At 40.8% G+C, this 24800-nt stretch overlaps 4 protein-coding genes across 5 annotated transcripts; 2 read left to right on the top strand and 2 right to left on the bottom strand.

Annotated features, from left to right (window-relative positions):
* Positions 1–399: 399 nt before the first annotated feature.
* Positions 400–3316, bottom strand: LOC127783053 (vacuolar protein sorting-associated protein 55 homolog). Its single transcript, XM_052310349.1, has 5 exons — positions 1800–3316; positions 1666–1717; positions 1197–1236; positions 1032–1116; positions 400–875 (listed from the first exon to the last, which is right to left on the bottom strand). The coding sequence occupies exons 1-5, from the start codon at positions 1814–1816 to the stop codon at positions 692–694; spliced, it is 378 nt and encodes a 125-aa protein (XP_052166309.1). The 5' UTR covers positions 1817–3316; the 3' UTR covers positions 400–691.
* Positions 3317–3428: 112 nt separating this feature from the next.
* On the top strand, positions 3429–6603 carry LOC127782597 (protein phosphatase 1 regulatory subunit SDS22). 2 transcript variants are annotated; one of them, XM_052309968.1, is made up of 10 exons: positions 3431–3622; positions 3727–3798; positions 4185–4277; positions 4365–4446; positions 4537–4593; positions 4969–5033; positions 5137–5232; positions 5366–5452; positions 5558–5638; positions 5707–6603. In XM_052309968.1, exons 1-10 carry the CDS (start codon positions 3527–3529, stop codon positions 6367–6369), a joined length of 1392 nt encoding a protein of 463 aa, XP_052165928.1. In that variant the 5' UTR covers positions 3431–3526; the 3' UTR covers positions 6370–6603. The 2 variants fall into 2 exon arrangements, with proteins under 2 accessions (XP_052165861.1, XP_052165928.1); XM_052309901.1 differs by having other exon boundaries at positions 3429–3622; positions 4185–4446.
* A 199-nt stretch (positions 6604–6802) lies between these two features.
* LOC127783153 (ABC transporter D family member 1-like) lies at positions 6803–24641 on the bottom strand. Its single transcript, XM_052310421.1, is given in 35 exon segments — positions 6803–7177; positions 7261–7373; positions 7456–7505; positions 7622–7692; positions 7781–7853; positions 8096–8193; positions 8612–8678; positions 8789–8869; positions 8962–9129; positions 9301–9468; positions 9558–9868; positions 13387–13508; positions 13593–13645; positions 13801–13955; positions 14138–14344; positions 14435–14581; positions 15471–15629; positions 15707–15887; positions 16062–16134; positions 16220–16369; positions 16453–16577; positions 16694–16784; positions 17298–17584; positions 17713–17877; positions 17957–18068; positions 18155–18459; positions 18593–18831; positions 19404–19482; positions 19555–19693; positions 20184–20638; positions 20918–21115; positions 22102–22326; positions 22713–22995; positions 23087–23254; positions 24311–24641. Coding segments are annotated over 34 exon segments (5256 nt in total). The 5' UTR covers positions 23149–23254; positions 24311–24641; the 3' UTR covers positions 6803–7133.
* Positions 10395–11364, top strand: LOC127782869 (protein COFACTOR ASSEMBLY OF COMPLEX C SUBUNIT B CCB3, chloroplastic). Its single transcript, XM_052310179.1, has 2 exons — positions 10395–10649; positions 10744–11364. The coding sequence occupies exons 1-2, from the start codon at positions 10569–10571 to the stop codon at positions 11254–11256; spliced, it is 594 nt and encodes a 197-aa protein (XP_052166139.1). The 5' UTR covers positions 10395–10568; the 3' UTR covers positions 11257–11364.
* Positions 24642–24800: the final 159 nt, after the last annotated feature.

The raw sequence follows: 24800 nt of genomic DNA, 5'->3' as shown, positions 1-24800 counted from the left end.
CGGAGCGATGAATTAACGCATGATTTGAAAAATAAATTAATATAATTTTTAAAGTATTTTTTCTTATAATAAAAAGATGGTTTGAAAAGAGGGAGAAGAGGTTAGGAATTCTGCAACAATTCTGAATCGAACCCCTCCAAAAAGAAAATCTTCATCTTCAAACCCAAGTAGTAAAAACTTTGTCCAGTATTGATTTGATGAATGGGTTTTTAGAACAAGCACATGTCTAAAATTAATCGCATTGATCGAGAACAGTATAACACAGAAAAATTAAAGCCCAAGACATTCTGAGCGGTGGCGCGTGATAGGGATGAGAGAAGCGAAACGGTGGAGAGATGCAGCAGGAGACGAGCTGCCGCACGGTGGCCAAATGCTTCAAAATGCAAAGAACCAATCAAGGGAATTAAACAGGGCGCCTGCCTGCTCGTTTGATCGCATTTCACACGGATGGCTGAAAGGTTGCCCATAGATCATGTGAGGAGTATTCACATGAAAAGTGCACATAGAACATTGGCATTGTCGCTAGATCAGCAAATCTTTGAGCATTTATACAGACAGTCACGCCAACTCAAATATTTGCTTCTTTGTACACATGTCCATGTTAGTGTCCACTAAGGAATTTCTCTTGTACGTGCTGAGAAGCAAACCATGAAACAGATTTACCTTCTTGTGTCCATGTGCCTCGAGCCTTTTACCAATCTTCATCCAGCGTAGCTCTATGGAAGCACATCACTGTGCATACAAGGATGAAGAAGGACGTGAACTCGATGAACATGGCTCCAGTCTCAATTAGGCCAGCGTGCCTCAGAATTGCTGGGATTGCAATGCTTCCCATGGCAGATGCACCAGTCAGGAATTTTGCAGCATTGAACCACCTGAAATGATAAACACTCTATCATTAGTTTGTCACAACTACAAATCAGAAGGAATTTCCTTATTCCAAACTATTCTTTACATATGTTAGTTTACATCCAAGTAGTACAGTATGTATGGTAAAGTTTCTGGAACAAAAACAACAAATCAAACCATACCCTCCACCATCTCTGCTAGTCAAGAACTGGGTAGATCCACCACCGAAGAATAGGCATGGCATCGGTACAAGGACATACATAAGAGCTGCAGAAGTATGGCAAATGTCAGTTGAAGGTCGATGAGGATTGGACAACACTGATTGAGGATAACTAACTAACAATTACCTGCTAACATAGGCCACCAATTATTGTACAGAGCACAAGCCTGCACCATCAAAATAAGGAAAAATAATTAGCTATAGAACCAACAGCCTGATCAAACAACAAGAGCATGTCCGTCCTGTGGGCTATGGTGTCTTCAAAATGCTACACGCTTTGTTCACTGACTGTGAAGTATTATTTCTAGCACGCATACTCTTCTACAGTAATTCTGGACAGCAATTGATGCTCCAGATTGCTCTAAGTTTTATGAATTTCACAACATAATTAGCATGACAGACATACAGAGTAATGTGCATGAATGAATTGTACAAACAAAATGCCAAATCAAACTGTTAGGTTCTCACTTCTCAAAGTACTGAAATAGTTACTGAGTAAATAAATAGCAACTGTCATGAAACAAAGCACCCAGAAGCCTGAATTTTAGCAAATAAAAGAGGCTAGGTGGAGATTTAAACAAGTGAGAATTATGTACCAGTATTTGCAAAAGAATACTTGTTGAGAACATAAATGCAAGTCCAGCGAGCCTGTAGTAGAAGCAATTATATTGTTAACACTTATCTTAAATGTAAAAGAATGGTCAGAAAAGAATCTGAATAATATACTTACACTGTCAAGACACACATCAATGATAAGTGACATCATCATCATCATCCAGCAGAAAGGTATAAAAGCAAAGACAAGAAGCATTAAGTTAGTGAAACTTTCAAACCAATTGCAGGAGAACAAAGATGATGGCATGACCTAATAAGGAGCACTAGAGTCTAACAAATAGCTGATAGTGAAAATGAACTGTATTTTCAGAAAGGTAACTCTGTGCAAATGAAATACTATTCTATAAAATCAACAAGCTGGTCTGAATTTCATAACCATAATTTAATGCATATTCTTCCTCCCAGTTTAGCTAAAAACACTTCAAAGGCTTAATAGTTCAGCATGATTCTTTTTTCTTCAGAGGATGGTCATGCTCATCTTTGGTGTTGTGCTACATAAAGGCTAATCTAAAGACGACATGGTTTTCGAAGTGCTTTTGAACAAGTTCGATGATATTTTTTATGCACATGAGTTGCACAAATAAAGGTCGAAAGAAGAACATAAGTTGATCTGGGATGTTGTTTTTTGATGGACTAAACATACATCAAGCATGTGCAGAGCTCCATGTTAACTTCAAATTGTCCAGTTCCATGAATCATAAGTAGAATTTGGTTACAAATTTTGAATCAAAACCATGTAGTTTGATGCTTCAGTATCACTGTATGCTTTTAGCAATAAATTGAAGAAAGTGATATCCAAATACATCTCAGAAGCAGTGCAGTTTCAGGTTGGTAGCAAACAACCAAAATAATTTAAATGCACATGGTAAAATTTATATCCTAGAGCTAGAACTCAAAACCAAATGCACATAGTAAATGCTCATGGGTATCAGTTAAGCGATTCTGAGGGACACTTGTTATTGAGCTAGATGGTTAAGTTCACATTTTTGCAGGCATATTTTTGGCTTATGCTCCTTGTTCTGTTGGAAACTCGGGAGGATGCAGATGAGTTGAAATACAGGATAGTGTTTCATGCACAATTGTAGGTAAGCCGGACTACAATATCTACTGGCAAAACATAAGACCCAATACAAGGTGCTAACTTGGAGGATCTAATCACTTTGATTCTTTTTTTTTTTTTGCAGGGATAATTCACTCTGATTCTACGAATGACATATAAACAGATAATCGTGTTCACCGAATGCCAAGACTAAATCTGGGAAAGTTTAACTTCACAAGCATTACAACAAACCATGCGCGATGAATTGGGAACCCGACGCCCTAATCCGTAAAGCACGCACCAGCCAATCGTAACACCAAACTCGAACCGGAACCCTAGCCGCCCAATCCCCCGCCACCCCGACACTCGAATCGGAGAGCCCAAACGACGCCGAAATCGGGAACAGAACCAGACTAGCAATTGAGCAAATCTTAGATGGGGGAGGGAAACTCCGAGCGACCCTCACCTTCGACGGTCATCGCCATCTCCGCGAGCAAGCGGAGGCCTCTGCGGGGGAAATTTTCTCCAAACTCGAGAGGAGCACCTCCTTCTTCTCCCCTTCCGCTCTGACCTGCGTTGCGAGTCTCTGCGCTTTACCCCCCTCTCTAACGAGAAGAGAGAGAAATACTCCGTGGAGGCTGACAGTGGGCCCCACATGTCAGCTGCATATCGCCCTTGTTAGGTTAGGGTATTTTTCTCTCTTAAAGCCTTTGAGACTTGAGAGCTCAGCTCGCCTGCCGCCGCAACGAGCGCTTGCTTCGCTTCGCCCTCCTCGACGGCGGCGGCGGGCGGAGGAGGAGGAGATGGCGCGGCTCACGGTGGAGCAGGCGAAGCGCGAGGCGGGATCCGCCGGGACGCTCGCCACGTCGCTCAACCTCTCCCACCGCGCCCTCTCCGACGTCGGTGCTGTGTAGCCTCTGCCTCGTCGATTGGTGTTTTTTTTCCTGCCATGTTTTCTCATCCTTGTGTTGTGCGGTGCTGTGCTGTGTTGGTTTTTGTGTAGGTGTCGTGCCTGAGCAGCTTCGTGAATCTGGAGCGCCTCGACCTCGGCTACAACTGCCTCCTCACTCTCGAGGTAACTAGTCAATGTACTACGGGTTAAAACACAGTATTCTAGTGAGAAATGCACATGTTTATACAACAAATTTAGCATCGGTGTAGATTCTTGGTGAATTTCACCTGTATGGATATATGCGATGTCGGTGTTACTGTGTTCTCTACAAGCATAGGCACTGGGTAAATCCATCTGAAACATTGAATAGTTAAAAGGATGAATCCCGTAATAACCTTTTAGAAAGTCATATAATGGACTAATTTGATGTCCCATTCGGTCTGGATTATTCTTTGAGTTCATTGAAGTAGAGAATTGATGGCTAATCGTTCCATTAAATCATTGCTGTGGCTGTGTTCATCAGAGTATCTTTTTTTTTTCCACTCACATTGTGGTTTTGAATGCTGAAGGGTCTATCAAACTGTGCCAATTTGAAGTGGCTTTCGGTTATTGAAAACAAGCTTGTGAGCCTAAAAGGTGTTGAAGGCCTCTCAAAGCTGCAGGTGAGTTACTTCTCTGCCCCGCAAAAGGATCTTAGCCTGATTACTTCACTTGCAATGATTGGCAGTTGCTCCTCTCCTGTTGTACAGGTATTGAATGCTGGCAAGAATAAACTTAAAACAATGGATGAGGTCAAATCTTTGACAAGCCTGGGAGCATTGATTCTAAATGGTAATGCTATGCACAAATGCTATGTTTTGTCAGTTGTATTTTGTGTCTGCTGGTAGCTTGATGACTGGATCTCTGTAATTTCTCATGCAGATAACAACATTTCTTCCATCTGCAAACTTGACCAGCTTCATCAGTTGAACACACTTGGTATGCATAGTGAGATCTCAATTAATTATAGAATGAACTGAGTGACTTCATCCTGTAGAATTCATTTTTTCCCCTTGGAATGATCAAATGATATGGTCTTGATTTGTGCCGATAATTTTGATAAACCAAAAGGATGTTAATAGTTTTTGTAAGTATAGTAAGTTTGGGAACCTTAACATTAAGATCCTTGCCCATTGCAATTTCTTTCTGCATGTAAAATACCAGTTTTCTTATAAATCATCCATATTCAGTTTTCATATTGTAGTACAAACCCATCACCCAACAAAAGAGTTGTTTTACAGTCCAGTTTGGAACAGGCAAAGAATAATGATGTTCCCTCCACCTAATTTACTTCTGAATGTTTTTCTGCTGCAGTTCTTTCCAAGAATCCTATTTTCACTATTGGTGATGCTTTGATGAAGGCAAAGGCCATGAAAAAGGTTTGTATTATTTAGTTTTGCAAAAAAAAAAAAAGACCTATCAGCTTTAATATGCACTTTTTCCTGTTTTACATGACTAATGTTTTGTCATTGCCTTCCTCAGCTATCCTTATCTCACTGCCAGATAGAAAAAATTGGTTCTTCTCTCACTGCGTGTGTGGAACTGAAGGAACTTAGACTTGCTCACAACAAGATCACTGTATGTATATGGACTTATGGATAGCATATTTCTGGGTCTCTTTTGCACATTGTTTTTTTTTTTCTGCTCGAAAGCATGTTACATTCCACTTGGTCACTCTGTAACATCTTGCTGAACTCTGTCTGATTCACAGACAATTCCATCAGACTTGGCAAAAAATGTCAAAATTTTGAACCTTGATTTAGGAAACAACTTAATTGAGAGGAGATCAGATTTGGAGGTTTGCATCTGATTAATTTTCTCCCACCCTTCTACATTCATAATATCTTTACACTGTCTCAGTCTATCTTTTTTCTATTCTTTTTCTTTTTTTTTTTTGGGTTAGGTCCTTTCTGAATTGCACTACTTGAGGAACCTAAACTTGCAGGGAAATCCTATTGCTGAGAAAGACGGTCTAGCCAAGAAGGTAATACCATTTATTTTCTGCCTTTCTGTATGTATGCAATTCTGGAGTAACTCTGGATGTTTTTTCAGGTTAAGAAATTAGTTCCCAACCTACGCATATTTAACTCAAAGCCCATGGAGGCCAGCTCCAAGCGTAAGAATTCTAGAGAAGAGAATCTACCAATCAATGATGCTGATACGCCTGATGATGGTCCTACTGACATTTATACAAAAAAGAAAGGCAAGGGGAAACACTCAAAGCAACAAATTAAGAGCCCTGAAGAACCTGCAGGACAAAGTACTCGCCCGGATGTCACCATTGCTGCCCCAGCCAAATCTGAACTGCTTGATGGCAAGGAAATGAAGAAGGAAAAAGCGGCTGTAGAACATGTCAAGAACAAGAAATCAAAGAGGAAGGATGACAACTCTTCTGTTGATCATACTGATAAAAAGGTTAGTAAGGGAGCCAAGAGGACAAAATCTGCCAAGAAGGAAGAGAAGAACGCCGACGGAATTGATGACACAGAAATGCCATTTGCAGACTTGGTGTTCTCCGGTGAAGGCAACAATCCAGAGCTTGAGTTGAAGGGCAAAAATCAGGAAATTGCCCGAGATGGAAAATTTGGTGGCCTGGTAATCGATCACACCAAGAAGAAGAAGAAAGCCAAAGGCACCGTCTTTGGCTCGTCAGCTCTTGAGCAGCTATCATCTGTGCCGGAGGTAGGATCAGGTGCACTGTCAGGATGGGATTAGTTGTAATGAGCTGCGAGTCTGATGACTGGCGATTAATGCTTAATGGAATGTTGGAACTCCTCATTTTGGCTTTACTTGCAAGCCGAGCTTTTGTATGCACCATCTGCTTGTTTTGTCACTTCAAACGTGCAAACTGACCTGTCGGTGCAGCAAGTGTTGAAAATTTTGTACAAGTTCAGGTTGGAAGTTTTGTAAAAGTTCAGATGATGGGGAGCTCAATTTCCCTGAACTCAACAGTGTTGTTGCTTTTCATCCATTATTATCCAACTCTGTAGTTAAGCAAAGACGCAACATTTCGTACTAGTTTTTTCTGAAGATTTGCTTTGCAATACATTAAAAGAAACAGAAAATATACGGTAGCAACTGAAGTCAAACCAGTCAGTCCGAGAACATAATGTCCTGTCGAAACAAGGCCATGCCATTATCCTGTCAATTTCCGCACCGTAACCCCTATATATCATCGCCGTGAAAATTGTTTACAGAGCACTCAATAAGACAAGTGCATATGCATGTTTGCCTAACAAGACGAGGAATCGCTAAACTTGCTTCGAGAGATATTGCAAAACTTTCACCTCCGTTTGACCTGGACTTTCACAAGATATATGCTGTTTGAAGATGATAGCAAAAATCTAATCTCATCAGGTGATGTGTATAACGAGGGCAATTTCTAAGATAAGGCCCAAATATAGCGAGAATTGGATTATACAACATTGTAAACAAAATCCCATCTTCATGTCCACCACTGATCATTGTGTCGGAGAACTTCAAAACCTCTTGCAAACAAATTCATATGGAGGAACTTTATCAACTGCAGAAGGAGAGTCAATGAACTCACATTAATTCTTATTTTGTGTCATTCATATTTTTCGCAAATTCATAAAGCATATATACCATCTCCCCAACTAGCCATTGTGGGTGGTGAAGACAACATCTTCTTGGCAAAAGCTGTTATATCATCTAGAGTCATTTCGTCCATACATTGAAGAAAATGGTCAACAGGCTTTCTGTGGTGACAGAATAGAAAAGAATCAATGATTTCTGTGCGGAAGACTTCTAAAAAATGAAGTGTGAAAGATATTGCCTTACCTGCAACCATAAGTCAATATCTGCCTCCCTATATCTTCTGCAACAATTACCTGGTGCAAATTAAAATAAGTACACTAAAGCAGGTTACTTACCTGTGAAAAGGGTCAGAAAGATTTTTGTGTGTGCGCGCGCGTGTGTGTATTGGGGATGGGGGTTCCAAAATTACCCTGGATTCAAGATTCATCAGCACGGCAGAAATTGTTGAGTTTTTCGCTCGTGCCAATTCAATGTCTGTCACTGTATACATACAAATCGCATCAAGTTTCAGATCAGGTAGCTTCAGTGGATGCTGAAGCAGTTTTGGCAAGCAGGAGATGATATATACCTTGTCCAGGTGTTGCAATAGCAATCAGTTCTTTTGTCGCAATATCAACAGCCTTTGCAACAAAATCTGAAGGCTGGACCAATTAAAAAACAAAAAAAAAAGTATTTCAAACTTCTAGTACTCAAAAACGAACTGAAGCAATGGCACTTCAAAATTTTGAAAAAGCAGACTTTGCCAGCTCTAGTCCCTTTTGAAGTCCTACTGACACAATTTGATCAAATGACGAAGTAACAACTCAAGGTAGAAGCTGCAACATGTTTCATATAATTCACTATTTAATTCGAGGCACAGAATAATGTATAAAGATGAGCTTACCGTGGTCAAGTAAATACCAAAGAGGCCACTTCTATCAAATGCATTGCTAAATGCCGAAAATGATTCGACTGTGTGGTATTTAGTTAAGACACGCAGATCTGAAAAGAAATAACAGTTCAACTTATAGCCTTTCAAAAAAAAAAACTTAAAAAACTGAAATAACTAAAACGGCCAAAAAAACTAGGGTACTAAACAAGCAGCACTAACACAAAAATGGCTATTAAAAACACAATCAAATATATATTCATTATTCCATATTGTAGCAGTTTGCAATCCTACTATCAAATGGTTGTCAAGAGAATGATTCAGATCTGCAAAGAAATAACAGTTCAACTTATAGCCTTTTTTTTTAAAAAAAAAACTTTAGGAACTGAAATAACTAAAACGGCAAAATAAAAGCAGCAATTACACAACAACGGCTATTAAAAGCACAATCTAATCTATATTCATTATTCCATATTGTAGCAATTTGCAATCCTACTAAAGTCAAATGGTTGTCGAGAGATAATTACTTACAAAGCCGTGAATGCATCCCTTTTCCAGGACCACCAGAAGAGAATGAACCACCACCGCCCATTAAAGTCTACAAAATATTTTGGCATATTCATGGATATATGTTAGAAAGTGCAGTTGGGATGCAGATGTCAACATAGGCCAGATTGTTTTTAGTAAATACCCACTCATTAAGTATACCTGTACTACAGTCATAATTGTGGCATCTCTCTCTTCAAGCCAGCCCCCGGGCACTTCGAAAGCCAAAGCAACATGGGTCATCTGCAGGGAGAGGAATGAGCAGGGTTTCAATTTTAGAGCAAAAGGAAACCCCAAAAGAATAGGCAAAGTAGTGTTGATGGGAAGTATATTACCTCTGAGTCTGCTCTATGTCTAAAATCCCCACCGATATACTTAGACTCTGGCCTTTCCACTGGGGAGCCCTTGTGCCAATCAGACAATAAAGGCTCTGCAACATCTAAAAGGCATTGATGATCAACACCTGATGCTGCTACAACCAAGCGATCAGCAGTGAAGTTCTCCTGTTCAGTAATAGATTTTTTTTTTCATAAATTTGTTAACTGAGGCACTGAGCTATAGAGATAGAGCTACACTTGCATTTTAGCATCGTTTGGAAACTACGAACAGCATGAATTGAGTAGCATTTATGAGTAATTTATAAGTCAAATGTGATACAGAAGCAAGAGAATTACGTGATAGAACTTTTGAATAATACTGCCATTGATTCGTGTGAGACTCTCCTCAGGGGCTACTAGCGGATTTGCAAGAGCACCCGTGTATCCAACTAGATTAAGTGATTCCTGAAGAAATCTCTCAGGGTTCTTCTGTAGCTCCTGAACTTCTTCTCTGGCAAAGGCCACCTGATAAACCAAACAACCATAATCAGTGCGCTGCAAATAGCTAGTAATAAGCTGTATCTTAGAGGCTAGTCTATCCATGAGTCCAGCACCTGTCGCTCGACTTCGTCTTGGAGGAACAATGGATTGCGGACACAGTCGATGAGCACCTCGATGGCCTGCGGCAAGTAGGCCTTGAGAGTCTCGTAGCTGTACACCGTCTGCTCCCTTGATGCAGACGCCCCGATGTTTCCTCCGGTGGCCTCCACATCCTGCACAATCTGCAGGTGGCTGCGGTGCGCCGTGTCCTTGAAGGACAGCCTCTCGAGCAGGTGTGACACGCCGGCCGTCTCCGCCGTCTCGTAAACCGAGCCGGAATCCACGAACACCCCTACGCACGCCGACGGGCCCTGCACCAGAAACCCTCACACAGCGTCAGCCTCGTCGCCGCCGCCGCCGCCGCAGCACAGCAGAGGAGCATAGAGTATCCAATACCGGGAGGTCCTCGGAGGCGACGCGGACGCCGTTGGGGAGCGTGGTGACGCGGGTGGGCAGGACGCCGAGCTGGTCGGGGAGGCACTGCGGGACGTCGAGCCCGGGCAGAGGGTGCAGGAGCGAGGTCGTCCGCGCGGCGGAGGCTACTGCGCCGCCGGAGAGCCATTCCCGGCGGCGCCCCGACGACCGCGACGCCTCCCGTAGCTGCAACGCGAACCACAAGCCATACTGAAATCGTAAGCGAGAAGCACCCGCTAAACCCTAGAACTAGAAGTAGCAGACCGCCGGTGGCCGGCTCACCTCTCTCAGCAGGCGAGCGGAGGAGCGCAGCCGGAACATGACGAACGACGGCGAGGTTGGGAGCGCGAAGCCGGCGGGGAGGTGGAAAGCCGCCGCCGCCGCCGCCGCCGCCGCGGTGATGTTGGGAGACGATTGCTTGTGTTGGGCCGTAGGGTTTTTGTTTTTTTTTTTGGTCGCATCGCCAGTGGGCTTAGGCCGTCTCAATTGGAGGCCCAGTAGAAAGAGCAACGTGGCGGGCAGTGTCGTCTTCTTCCCTCCCCCACCTTGGCTCTTCAATTCGCCTTATCCAAAGTAAGGCAAAGCAAGGAAGGCCTCTCCTCCTCGTGGCCATGGCCATGGAAGCCTCCATGTCCAGGACAGTGTCCATGCTCTTCTCCGCCAGGAGGTGCATCGTCGCCAGCGCCGCCAAGGTAATCATCTTCTTGGTTGCTGGATCGATCACCGCCGATGCACTGTTTAATTTGTTCATCTTCATCGACATGGATTGATTTCTCCAAACTACAGGACATCGAGATAGCACAAGGACGAAGAAGGAGAAGAAGCAACGATGTGAAGCAGCAGCGAGGGTCACACGGCCAGCTCGCCGTGGCCGCGGCGACGACGGCGGCGGCCATGACCGGCCAATGCCACGCTGCTGCTGCTGCTGCTGCACCGGAGCGTCAGTGGCAGGAGGTGGCGGAGGGGGTGTGCAGGGCGGTGGCGGTGGTGGGGGAGCTGGACCCAGCGACGGCGAAGGCGGCGATCGGGGTGGCCGGGCCGGCGCTATCGGCGTTCGGGTTCCTGTTCATCGCCCGGATCGTGATGTCGTGGTACCCGAGGCTCCCCGTGAGGGAGTTCCCCTACGTGGTGGCGTACGCGCCGACGGAGCCGCTCCTCGCCGTGACGAGGAAGGTGATCCCGCCGCTCGGCGGCGTCGACGTCACGCCGGTGGTGTGGTTCGGCCTCGTCAGCTTCGCCAGCGAGATCCTCGTCGGCCCACAGGGATTGCTCGTGCTCCTCTCTCAGCAAAAGCCTTAGCAAACTCTGTTTCGTTCGTTCGTTTCCATGTGAAAAGTGAAGCATATTAATACGCTGTGATTCGGACTTTACACGATCTCTTGTAGTATGAATCGTCGGCTACAAAAACCAAGTTCTAACGAAAAACGCTCAAAATCGAATTTGAGACAGTCATGTTTTTTTTTTCTCGAGATGCTCTCACGGGTGACAAAAACAGCTTATTTTCGGTGCTACTCACTCAGTTTCAAAATATAACGATTTTTTAGCACTTAAGATTTGTCTCAAAATACAAAACTTCTCCGCCAACATTCCTTTCTCAACTAATCACAACCCTAAACCATTCACTTTTCTTATCGACCTCTATTTCTTAACCAATCACAATCTTTCCTCATTTAATTTTACATATTTTAATACCGTATCCAACTCTAAAACTTCTTATATTCTGGGACGGAGATAGTAGTAACAGATGGTCTCTCCAGGATTGGATTTTTTATGGGATGGAGGGAGTACTTATATTGATTGCTATAAACTTAAAAAAAATAAATTTATGTGGTTTTTTTAATAAACCTCCTTATAAATATCTTTTGTACAAAACGTTAGTTTGAGAAACAGAGCTCACAAACCATTTAGTATTTAGAGAAATAGTACTCATAAAAACGATGGAATACTTGGGGGGTGTTTATCCAAGGGTATAAAGTTTTGGCGTGTCACATTGGATATTATATAGTAATAGGGTGTCGCATAGGGTGTTCGGACACTAATAAAAAAACTAATTACATAATCCGTCTGTAAATCGCGAGATGAATTTATTAAGCCTAATTTATCTGTCATTAACAAATGTTTACTGTAGTACCACATTATCAAATCATGGAGCAATTAGGCTTAAAAGATTCGTCCTGTGACACAATCTGTGCAATTAGTTTTTTTAGCCTATATTTAATACTTCACGTAGGTGTTCAAACGTTTGATATGACAGAGTAAAAAATTTTAAGGTGGGATCTAAACAGAGCCTTGGCCAATAAGATAAATCAAACGCAGCCTGCAGGAGTACATGCGAAATCGTGAATCAGAATCACTACATTACTGAAGAAGATGAGCTTGCCGGAGCGCATACGAATCACTACGTTGCGTCCAATTCTCACAAAATCAACCGACGATTATCAGAAAGATCGGGCGAAGGATGGATAGCAATTTTCAAATTTATATTCATGTTCCATTTCGTGTATGGCTCAGGCCCTGTTTGGGGGAGCTTATCCCAGCTACAGTTTTTCCCAAAAACTGCTTCTGCTAGAAGCTGCCCCAAACAGTCCACAGCTTCAGAGAATCTGTAGTTACAGATTCTAAAAAATGAACTAAAAAGCCAGAAGTTGAATTTCAGAGCTTTTCCAGATTCTCAAAAGCTGGCTACCAAACAGCTGCTTCTCATAATCTAAAATCTAAAACTCCCCCAAACAGGCCCTCGATATGTACCAGATGCTGGAATCGGACAAGTTAAAGTTCAAACTTCAAACTAGTATATAGCTGAACTGACATGGAACAAAAAAAACATAACACCGAAATAACAAAATAAAAGATATTTTTTCTATATAAAAGAGCTAACATTTACAAGGGCACACTTCGTGCTCCGTGTTACAATTGCTACAAGCCAATCAATTAGGCTGGAAGGACAAATTATGTACTACGCTATCTATCTTCTTAGGGGCTACAAGTCAATATCTACCTTTCCACTCTACAACTCCTGTATGTTGTTTTGCTATATCTCAAACCTCTAACCAAGGAAAAAAGAATCTCGTATAAGCGCATATGCTGCGTGAAAGTATGCAAGTCTCCTAATGTGAATTGGTATTTTCTTCATGGCTTGTAAAGGCAGCCACTGGTGAATAGGCACTTGATGAAAACTCGTCAAAAATTCAAGTTGGCCACATCAATTATTGGTTGATTGTACATAGTTCCCACTTTCCTTCACCATCGATGAGTTTCAGCTCCAACGAATGGAAGGGTATCAGAGCAGGCCTCTGCAAATGAATAAATGAGAGAAAGGCATCATCAACCCAAATTTCACTTCTGACAAAGATGTAAGCTTAAGATGCAAAATACCATCAACTAGAAACAAAATGGATAGAAATGAAAACCATGTTTTTTTTTATTCACCATTTGAAGAGTTAGGATAAGTGGGTATCTAGATGATACTTACTTGTGACGAGGTGATGACAGTTATGCCCATACTAGTTGCTATCTTGTACAAATGCTCCTCAACATCGACACTTGTGGCACTGCAATGAGTATGCTTTATAAGAGCTGTGCATTGATTGGTAAAAAATGGAAATGAGAACATTAAAAAACTATACGCTACATACTTGGTGCACTCGTCTAGGATACCAAATTTTGGACAGTGGAAGAACAAACGAGCCTGGAAAGAAAGCATTTATTACCCACTTAGTAAAGGTATATATCCATAAAAAACGAAAGAAAGCATTTATTACCCACTTAGTAAAGGTATACATCCATAAAAAACAAATGGAAATTAGTTAGACAACAAATATAAGCTGAAGCAAAATCACTGACCATGCCTAGCCTCTGCTGTTCTCCCAAGGATAGAATATCTTCCCAGTTAGGAGTAGCATCCCACCCTTCTCTTTCTAGAAGATAGACCAATCGAACATTCTCTAGAATTGTCTTCAGGTGATCATCCAGTGACCCAGAAGTTATTGCCTTGTCACCTACATCATCAAGGATAAGGGTGTGATGTTACATTACCAACAAATACATTGCTCATAACAGAACAGGAAATGGTCAACATAGAAGTTTGTTAAAAGCCATAATCAAAATAAAGGAGTGCTTAAAAATTCATTAGTTAAAATAGGCAGATATTTTTTCCTTTTCAAAGTTAGCTGGCACTAACCTGATTTGTATAATGAAAGAACCTTCAACTCTGCCTCCTCATGAGAGAGGGGATATATGATCTGATCCCTCAAGGTTCCTAGACAAGTATACGGACGTTGCGGAACATGAAAGATGCCATCAGACGGCATGGTAAGCCTCCCTGAAGCGATGGGCCACAAACCTCGGAGCACCCTAAAAATGGAGCTCTTGCCACTGCCATTTGGGCCTTAAGAAAACAGCATGATAGATATTAGAACATATAATGTAAACATGAAAGTAAATAAAAGCTAGGACGAAAAGCTGCCAGATGATGTACCAGTCACAAGAAGGCTTTTTCCTTGAGATACATCACAAGATAACTGGGTAGCCAATAGCTTTTGAGATGGCGTTACGATATCCACATCATGGAGGGAAATAATTTCTTCCGATGCCGCAATAATAGGATTAGAGGGCATGGCAGCATCTAGAAAAACAACAGTAACATATGAAGCTACAATTCGTAGCATTAAGATAACAAATGGCAAAACATCAAGTCTGACAATTTCATCAACAATGGCAAATCTGTTTAAGATGTAACTTTATAAGAAGCAACATGTGCTGATTTGTAGCTTTGAACAAGGAGAAGGTTCCTAAAATCAGCACATGTTGCTTCTTATAAAGTTAAAGATAGTTAACAGGTGTATACCAGACATGATGTTTTTTAATTCAGGGACAATATCAGACAAGATATTGTACTGAAGAATGTGGGCTCCAACTAAAAACTACTCCTAAATGGTTTTCAGTGTCCAGGGAAACAGCAGAAAGACAGTCAATTTAGAATTTTCTTTATTTATAGACATGATGTATCAGAAGATTTACATCTTTGCACCCTTCGACAAAGTTTACAGATTTAAGAATCTGTAATATAGACAGTAACTGTTCTTTAGTTTGCAGATGTCAGAAGTTAATTACCCATTAAAAATTAGCATCATAGTATATTTGAACGGCATAACTTCAAACTCAAGCATATGTTTGCAGAGAGTGCAACAGACTGGTAGTAGATTATTGAGCTGATACCTCACTGGCTTGGTTATTGAGAATAACCATTGAGGATTTGATGGGTGCCCCATAAGGCCATAACTTATGATGGGGAAAACTTCTCGTTATTGATTTAGAATTTCTGAGAGTTGGTAACTTCTTAGTTTTGAGATCTCTCAGTGGCTGGGATAGTTAGTTTTAACAGTGGGTACTTAATATTTACAGTGGAGAAAGCCTCTTTTGTACAGATCCAACCCCTTATAGTCTGGTTTCTCCCTACTGTCTCTCATCCAAAAAAAAAATCGAGTAAAATTTACAGTGTACTGAGAACTTACTGCTTTGAGATGTCTGTAGAAGCTCTTCGAGTTCAAACACCCTATTAATACCACCGGACAGTTCAAGGAATTTTTTATGTAACTCAAGAATATCACCAAAAGCTATAAAGCTTTGTGACACCACAGATGCCAAGAATCGAAGTGCATGTGCCAACTCTCCTGCAATCCGAAATTGAGAACTTGTTGGGAAATTCTATGCAAAAATAATATCATTTGGATTTGAAAAATTTATCAACCTTGAGTTGAAGTCAAAGCTCGGTCCCCCTTGTGTTCCAAAGCATATAACAAACTAAGCCCCCATGTCACATTGTGAGGTAGCTGCTTCGTCACGAAATCATCAAAAATACCATATAGCCATCTTTTTCTCAGAAGAGTCCTTGAGTGGTTAAGCATCGTTGTGAATTTAGCTTCAACCATCTGATTTACGATAAAATAATCATAATATTAGGGCATGTAAATTTACTAACAGATCTGTACCAGATGTTCAAAAGCAACAAGAAATTTGTATACACAAAAAACATATTGCCCACAAGAATTATAATGTGGAAACTAGAAATTTTAAGCAGCATTTATGAGACATGAAAAACTCACAGCTTTTTCCCTTGATCCACCACCAAAGAAAGCTATTGACTCAGCATGTGTCCGCAATCTTGAGTGCATGAACCTGTGAAATTAACAAGGTCAATACTTGGAAGTTCCTTAGTAATAAAGTCAACTTTGCCAATGACCGCAAATCATATGTCACTAACCTGAATGTTCCTTCAAGTTCTTGTTCTTGATTTGCAAGATCACCAAAGTCAGGGGAAACAGCTCTTAGAAAACCAAGACCTAGCAACATGTATGCGTACAAAATAGCAACTCCCCTTCGCCCTGACAAAATCTTCATTCTCCATGTAAACCTGGAGAGTAATAGTGGACTTGCTAAGAAAACCTGATTAATCAAAGAACACCTGGGTAATATTTTAGACCATGACAAACTCACCAAAGAATGTCAACAAGTGGTTTCACCATTCCCGTAACTAGGCCAGCAAGATCATTGGTCAACTTCTCCACATCATGTGTGATTCTTTGGTCTGCATCAATATCGATGCCTGACATGTTAAATACCTGAAAAAGAAAAACTCAAACTGCTTAGCTTTCATGGAAAAAAAAGTAAAAGAGAAAAAAATGTTAGAAAGTGCAAGAAAACAATGTTTACAATCAAATCTATCAGTAGAGTTTACCTTGTAAAAAGCATTTCGTTTCAAATAATATTGAAGTAGATGGTTGGTCATGCGAATTCGCCAGCCAAGGGCAATCTTTGAAGTAAGGTTTCTGCATAGAAATATTTATCAAGCCGTGAATTTGAATACACAAAATCAGTTACCAATGCACAATAGTTAAATATCCTGACTAGGAAAGTAGAACATACATTCTTCTGGCAAACATAAACAGATATCAGAACTATAAGGAAAACTTAAGCCCACCGACAAGTATATGTTAAAAAGGCTCAGGAACTTTACTTTAAAAAATAAGTGTATTATCTACTCCCTCCGTCCCAAAAAAAGACAAACCCTGGTTTTCGTGCCCAACATTTGACCGTTCGTCTTATTTGAAAAAAATATGAAAAAAATAAAAAGACAAGTCACGCATAAAATATTAATCATGTTTTATCATCTAACAACAATGAAAATACGAATTATAAAAAAATTTCATATAAGACGGACAGTCAAAGTTGGACACGGAAACCCAGGGTTTGCCTTTTTTGGGGACGGAGGGAGTATTTGCCTGGCACTGCCCCCAAAGCATCCTGGTAGGAACATTTCAATTGCAGGGAACCAATATTACCTTAGTGATGGTGACACAATTGAATTTGCAGCACTTTGCAGCACACTAATCCCAATTAACCGAAGGAAGGCAGCTTTGTCCTGCTCCAGGACATACTTAACGCTCGTTCCTATCAAGATTGTGAAAACATATTAAGTAAAAGGTATACCATCAGATCTATCTCCAGTACATGAAGATAAAAGCCAACCGTTCAGTGAAGCTATACGATCTGAAATCCAAGTCCGAGAGAAAACAAGCAATGCCACTGCAAGCAACTGCCCACCTTGCTTATCAAATAATTTAGGGACCTGCCAAACAAATATCCCAGAAAATTATTTCATGTGGACGATCAGCAAATTTGAGTCGAAGAGATCTCTGAATAGTGGATACTAGATACTGAATTACTGATAAGCGTAAAAAAATGTATGTTTCTCACCAGTATTTTTGACATTGCAGCAGCTCGGAGTGGAAAAGGTCTTGGTGAGCACTGTAATTGTGGAACTAGATTTGACCGTTCTGTGTGTTCTATTTCCATATTGGGAGAAGTGGCTATGAGCTGTGTAGAATAAGAATGATCCTTGGGGCCCATTAAAGCATTACCCTAGCAAATAAAATCTGTTAAAAGAATGGTACATAAAAAATCAATAACAACAGAACAGGCAATATGGAATAATAACTACCTTTGTGTTGGCAATAAAAGCCCTTTGAACAGCAAGTGCATCAGATTTACGATCAGTTTCTGATGAGTTCAATGCATCAAACTCTGGTTCAGCAGAGATAAAGGAGCCATTTCTACAAGAGAAATAACGAACTTTTTAGAACTGCATTTCATATTATATATAAATAAATAAGGAGATAAAAATCATCATGAGGATAACCTATTTTCCTGAACTGTCCACCCTCCTTCTCCATCCAAAGACAAAACGATGTCATGAAATGCAACTAATGCTGGACGATGAGAGATTGTTATGCATGATGTGCCCATTGCTCGAACCCTTTTGCAGAAACGCTCTTCCATATCAGTTGTCACAGCACTAGTGCATTCATCCAGGATGGCAAACTTTGGCCTATGGTAGAACAGCCGGGCCATTCCCAATCTTTGTTGCTCTCCAAGAGACAATTCATCACCCCAGTTAACTTCCTTATCAAGAGGGTAGCGTTCTAGCAAATATTCCAGATCCACCTACCAAAAGGGAAGAAAAAAACTAAGGTTTTCCAGTAACACTTTCTAGGTACTTGGGACAAAATAGTCACAAACAAGTGCAATGAGGCAGCTAAAGATGCCAATGTATCAAGTGGATAATTATGAGTATTACATTCTTTAGAAGATCCACCATGCCACCATAGCTAAGTGGTTCAGTTTCCTGGTCTGCTGTAAGTGGATAGATAAGCTGGTCCCGAAGTGTTCCAACGGCTGTATATGGTCGCTGGGGAACATAAAAAATTTCTTTGTTAAGATTAGAGCCAACACCAGGTTTCACAATGTGGCCTGACACAAGTGGCCACAGTCCCCCAAGAACCCGGAAAAGGGAGCTTTTTCCACTACCATTAGGACCTGAAAATGAGCAAACATGCATTATAAAATTAGTTTCCATGGCTGTAACTTTCATGAAAAAGCACCAAAACATACAAGTAGTGTCACACATATACAAACAAAATGTCTAGAAAGAATATATATAATTATGCGTACATTTAAGAGTCAAATTTAAGGTTGATCACAGGGATCCGACAGCAACCTACATCCATGGATATATGGAGTGCATGGTATCTAATATTATCTTTAGATCAAAAGTTTAGACAGTTGTTAAGTGTTATCACTACATAAAGGACAGTTATTGCCAACGAGGGGAGCAAGATAAACAATAAATGTTCTCATTCCAAAAGTCCATTCCAGTCGCTTCTCCTAAGCCCTTTCCCTCGGCATAATACAATTTGCCCATCAGCACAGTAGTTACCCAGTGTCAACTAATGTTTACATCAGATGGCAATCATAAAAGAACTTATATTGGGCGTGTTAAAAAGTGATGTGCAAATATCAGGTTTTCATTACAATAAGCATGATGAATTTGCAATAGCTCAATCGCAAATCCAAACTAAGAGGACACATATTTTGGTATAGATTATTACCAGTTATCAAAAGATTAGAACCCGACTCTACCCGAAGAGTTAAATCATCAACCAAGACGTTCCCTGAGGGTGTCACCACCTGTAACAAATCATTTATTAGAATTCTTCATACCAAACAGACAGAAGAACTAGTAGTCCCCATCATGATTACCTTAACACCCGAAAATTCTATATAATTTGCTTCGCTGATATAATTGTCTACAGAAGATTTTTTATTCATAGATAGATCACGAACCCCAGATAGCTCACGTGAAACATCCAGTAACTCGCGAATACGGTCTGCATAGCCACTGTTAATGAGAATAGAAAGTTAATCAGCAAAAAGACATTTATCAAATGGAATTATGAAGTCATAGATACTTGTAATGCACAAGATATTCTTGGAATATGATGGACTCAAATATATCAACAGATAATCTTAAATTGCATATTCGCAACAGTACCGATACACACAAAAAACATGAATCACCAATATATTCCTTAGAAACCACAAGTCAAAATTTTATGTTTGTACTCCAGAAACGAAGTTTAAGAGTGAATAACTAATTTCTTAGTAGCAAAGAACTAGAGTGTATGATGATAGATAGAACCTATAGTTCCACTAAATAAACAAAATATGAACCTGAGGTTACATAAAGGTTAAACATGTCATATGACATCATAAGAACCATCAAGTATCATCAACTACTTTATCAATGTCCATTAAACATGTGACAGTGCACCCCCCCAAAAAATAACATATGACAGGGCAAGCATTTCACACAAGGACAGTGCATTTACCTGAGAAGATTCAAGCGTCTTGAACTGATAGAAAGGGTTCCAAGAGACTGAAATAATGATATTATGACGCTAGTATGATACCGAAGATTGCTCAACATCTCTGCCCGTCCTAAAGTGGATGATTCAGGTTTAAGGTTTCCAGCAAAGAAAGGTTCAACAATCAAGATAACTCCAACGGTGGCACCAAGATACTTAAGAAGAAAATCCTGAATCATGCCAAACCACCAGTTTTCATGAAGAACAACATTCAAATGCTTCACAAGAGCCTGAAACCTCTGCATGATGTGCGATGCTTCTCTGTTCTCACCACCATAAAACGCCACACTCTCAGCATGGGTTCTCAAACGTGAATGGACCTGCCGATATTCCCCTTCTAGCTGTTGCTCCATGGATTTTAATTTCCCAAAAGCAGGAGAAAACTTTCTAATTGCACCACCAGCACCAAGTACATATGCCTGAAAGCAATTTACCAGTGTTGACAATCTATATAATAATGAGCAAGCTAGTAGTCATAATATATATTAAACAAACATTAAGGCAGCACAGTTTTCTCAAACTAGGAGTACTACTTTTCAACCATTGTCATAAGATGTTTCATTTCCTTTTTTGACGTGAAAGAGCAGGAGAGGTTGTCATATTATATTTCACAAAGCGTAACAACCCTTTACTCTGTGTGTGTTGTAGGGTGCATGCATGCATGCATTGGGGTGGGGTGGGGTGGGGGAGTTAATTACCAGAATCCAGAGAACATATTTTGGACTTGCATAAGAGCAGAGGCGCCAGATGTATATTAACCCATCTGCAACTGCAGTCAGATCATCCTGTACGAGTCCACTTAGTTCCGAGCAGAACTTAGGAATATCACTAGCAATCCTTTGTTCTGGATTTGAGATCCGGTGATCTACATGCGAGAGTTTGTAGTAAACCATGTTCTGCACACAAAAGGTGGGAGAAAAAGAATCAATGGCATGTAATGTTAAATATGCAGTTCAACACATTAATCGTCAAGCAATTGACCAAACTATTGGATACCTTTCCAAGGAAATTAGATGAGCTAACTAATCGATCCACATTTTACATGATGAACTCTACAGCATGAGATCATGGAAAGCTATTGAGTACAAAAAGTCAAAGTCAAATAACTAGAACCTCCAATGTGACATATAATAACTTTCACTATCTATTTGACTCAACGATTCTACAGAAGTAGCTGCAAACCCAAGTAATATACAAAAACTTCACTACAGAAGAAGGGAAAATTTGGTATTCGTGCAGATAGACTGAAAACTCCGAAAAGATGAAACAGTAATTCTATTTTCCTGTACATTTCAGCAACAGGAGTGACTTAACTCTATGGGGTTTAACTGACTTAAGTAAATAGCCTCCTTTTTGTTTAAGGTGTGCTATTGTTTTTCTATAATCAGGAATAAGGTAACCTTTTCAGTTGCTCTGTTTGTAGCAAGCATTTTGTCTCACTGTTCATCAATTATTCTATCAACAAAGCCTATCGAATTAACTATAGCTGTTCACTGCGTAATTGGAGAGTATCAAGTATCTTACTTCCTCCGTTTCATATTATAAGTCGTTTGACTTTTCTCCTAGTCAAACTTTGTTAAGTTTGACCAAGTTTATAGAAAAAAAATAGCAACATCTAAAATACTACATTAGTTTCATTAAAGCTAGCATTTAATATATTTTGATAACATGTTTGTTTTGTGTTGATAATACTACTATATTTTTCTATTAACTTGGTCAAACTTAAAGAAGTTTGATTAGTGAAAAAGTCAAACGACTTACAATATGAAACAGAGGGAGTAGATTATATACGTGGAGAAAGAAAAAAATAAACAGTAAGTGTAATCATGTGAAATTTAAGGTGCAAAAAGAATGAAGATTTCAACTTCCTAAAGCAACATACCTCAAAGTAATCAGCATGGACAAGATCTGTCAAAATCTTCTTAAAGTGCAAACCTAAGGACCCTGTCAAGTACTTGGAGGTCTGATATATTGTGGACTGAAGGAAGCATAAAAGAAGATTTTCGATAATCAGGCGTGTAAAGGTTGGAACACGCCGAAGAAATGCAGCCCTGAATAGATAGCCCTGAACTTTTGCTAATCTGTGGCCAACGGCAGTACGTAACACCTGCAGAAGCAAGATTTTATTTATATAAAAGAAATATGAAAACCCAAGCTCTATAGAGTTTTTACATGTAGTCAGACAAGGCTGGAAATGGTACTTCCTATCATGGTATGCTATAGCTCAATGATCGAGAGTTTAACTAACTGATACAACATATCATAACTAATCAGCAACCAAGTCAGCAAAGCTCAGTAACATATTAAACTCTAGCATAAAATGCAGATAAATACTTGGAAATGTAGATAACAAGCACAATATGCTTAGTCCATGAAGTAGAATACACATTCAAGGTGTAGAGCATAGATGGCCATACAAGTTATTAAATTCAGAACAATATTATCAGAATGTCAAACAAAAACACCCACACTAAAGAGAACCATCGAACTTACAGCTGTTATCATCAAGCCGAGAAGATGATTTGTTCCATTTGGACCAATCTTTTTAAGCAAAATAGCAGCCAGAAATTGTAAGGATTTCAACCCATTTTTCTTTTTCCTTGTTTTTACCAATTTACCATCAACACCATTTTGACAAATGCTCTGATTACCCGTGGTCTGTGTACTTGCATCACTATGAGAATATTCTTCCTGACGTTTTTGGCGCCGAGCTGAGTGAGCATATGCTAAAGTTCCACCCGCAAGTAACGCACCAGAAACAACTGCAAGAGTTCTCCTGTTGATGTTTGTAAAGAACAAGGAACATGAGATAAGAACTAAATGATCGACTTACTAAAATTTAGAAAGACAATGTTAAAACAGCACACCTTCTCGAAGACAAAAGGTTGCGTCCGTGCTCTGTCAGTTGCAATAACTGAAGAGATGGCATTGTTGCTAAGAAGACACCAAGATATAACCGTTTAGCTCTAAGAAAATATTGAAGATTAAGAAAGACCGCCTCTGTGATGATACAGCATCAATGTATTAATTTCAACCTGTTAAGATTAATAAGCAGAAAAATGTATATCATATAATTGCCCAAAACGGAATGCATTGCAAACTGTTGTTAAAAAATGAAGTAGAGAAAACATGACAAGCAAGATGGATCTAAAAATGGGCAGCAAAGCTTTAGATCCACAGAGGGGGATAGCATGCAACAAAATAAAGTGTAATTGTTCCTATCTGCCTGAAGTTGGCAGTTGGGTGAGATATAAGCTATATGCTCTCAATCATGAACAAACTTACTGCAGACCTGAGTTCCACTGACTGACAGATGAAAAATACTCCCTAACAGCTAGCAACCAATTCAATGTGGCAGTTAATATCACCTAGATATAAATCCCATCCCACAAATAAAAAAGCTCGATGAAACAGTGGCAGAAATTTTTGACATTCAGAGGACCCATTCGGACAGGGGCAACTGTCTATTAACAAATCACAGACTGAATAAAATCATAGCTGATTGCAGTAGCATATATGCAACAAAAGAAGCAATAACAAGAGGTGTTTTGTGGCCCTTCACACACCCCACCTACTGTGCAATGTGCACACGAGTAGCAACTATCCTACTGTACAAGTCATTGGACCACCTGGGCTGGGCACTGCGGAAGCCACCTAGGGTTGCAGCACTTGAGAATCACAGCAGAAGCAGTTCCCTTATATCCTTACAATTGCAATTCCCTTGTCAGATTACTGCAGTAAATTCGATGTGCCACACAGTTCATCGCCCCCACCCATGTACCGCACCCTGCCCCACCCCCCGCACGGAGGAAACTGAACTAACTGACGCCGCATAGCAGAAAACTGCAAACGGATTCAGTTAAGTCGTCGCACGATAATGGCGGCGGCCAAACAAGCTCGGTCGATGTCAGCTAAAAATTTCTCCAAGCCGCCCTTTTAGCAAAACAAGCACGCTGCGGCTGCGCACGTAAACCAAGCAAGCAAGCAACCTGTACAAGCCCAATCAGAGCAAACCAGCCTCCCGAATTCGACACGCGCCCAAATCGAGCGAACCTCGAGAAGGGAGGAGGAGGAGGAGAGACGCTAGTTACCTCGCAATCGCCGGAGTCGCCCGATCGGGGATCGCCGCCGCCGCCGCCGCACGGAGAGCGAGTTGTGATGGACGAAACGAGACACGGGGGACGCGAGCGCTGACGCCCGCGGCGGCGACGCGAGGTAAGAGGAGGAAGAAGAAGAAAAATCGGGGAGGCGGGGGGTATAGATAGATGAAAAAAAAATACTCCTAAATAAATAGAAGACGAGACGGCGACGAGGACGACGAGAGGAGGAGGAGGAAGAAGAGGAGATGGAGAGCGGTGGGCGGCGAGGAGGTGGGAACGAATCGGGTCTCGTCTCCTTTCCTGGTCAGGTCTCCCCACTCCCACCACGCTATAAAACTCTCCCCTTCCTCCCTCTCCCTATTTATTTTTGGTTTTTGTTTTTCTCGTGTGCGTGCCTCTTGTTCTGTGTGATGCTTGTGGCACGTGGCCTCTAGTCGGATCAGAAAGTCTCGTGTCTTTACTCCTCCGCGTGAGCCACATG

This window comes from Oryza glaberrima, chromosome 1 (genome assembly GCF_000147395.1).
Source record: "Oryza glaberrima chromosome 1, OglaRS2, whole genome shotgun sequence".
Classification (NCBI taxonomy): Eukaryota; Viridiplantae; Streptophyta; class Magnoliopsida; order Poales; family Poaceae; genus Oryza; species Oryza glaberrima.
This window is presented reverse-complemented; position numbering and strand designations above follow the sequence as displayed.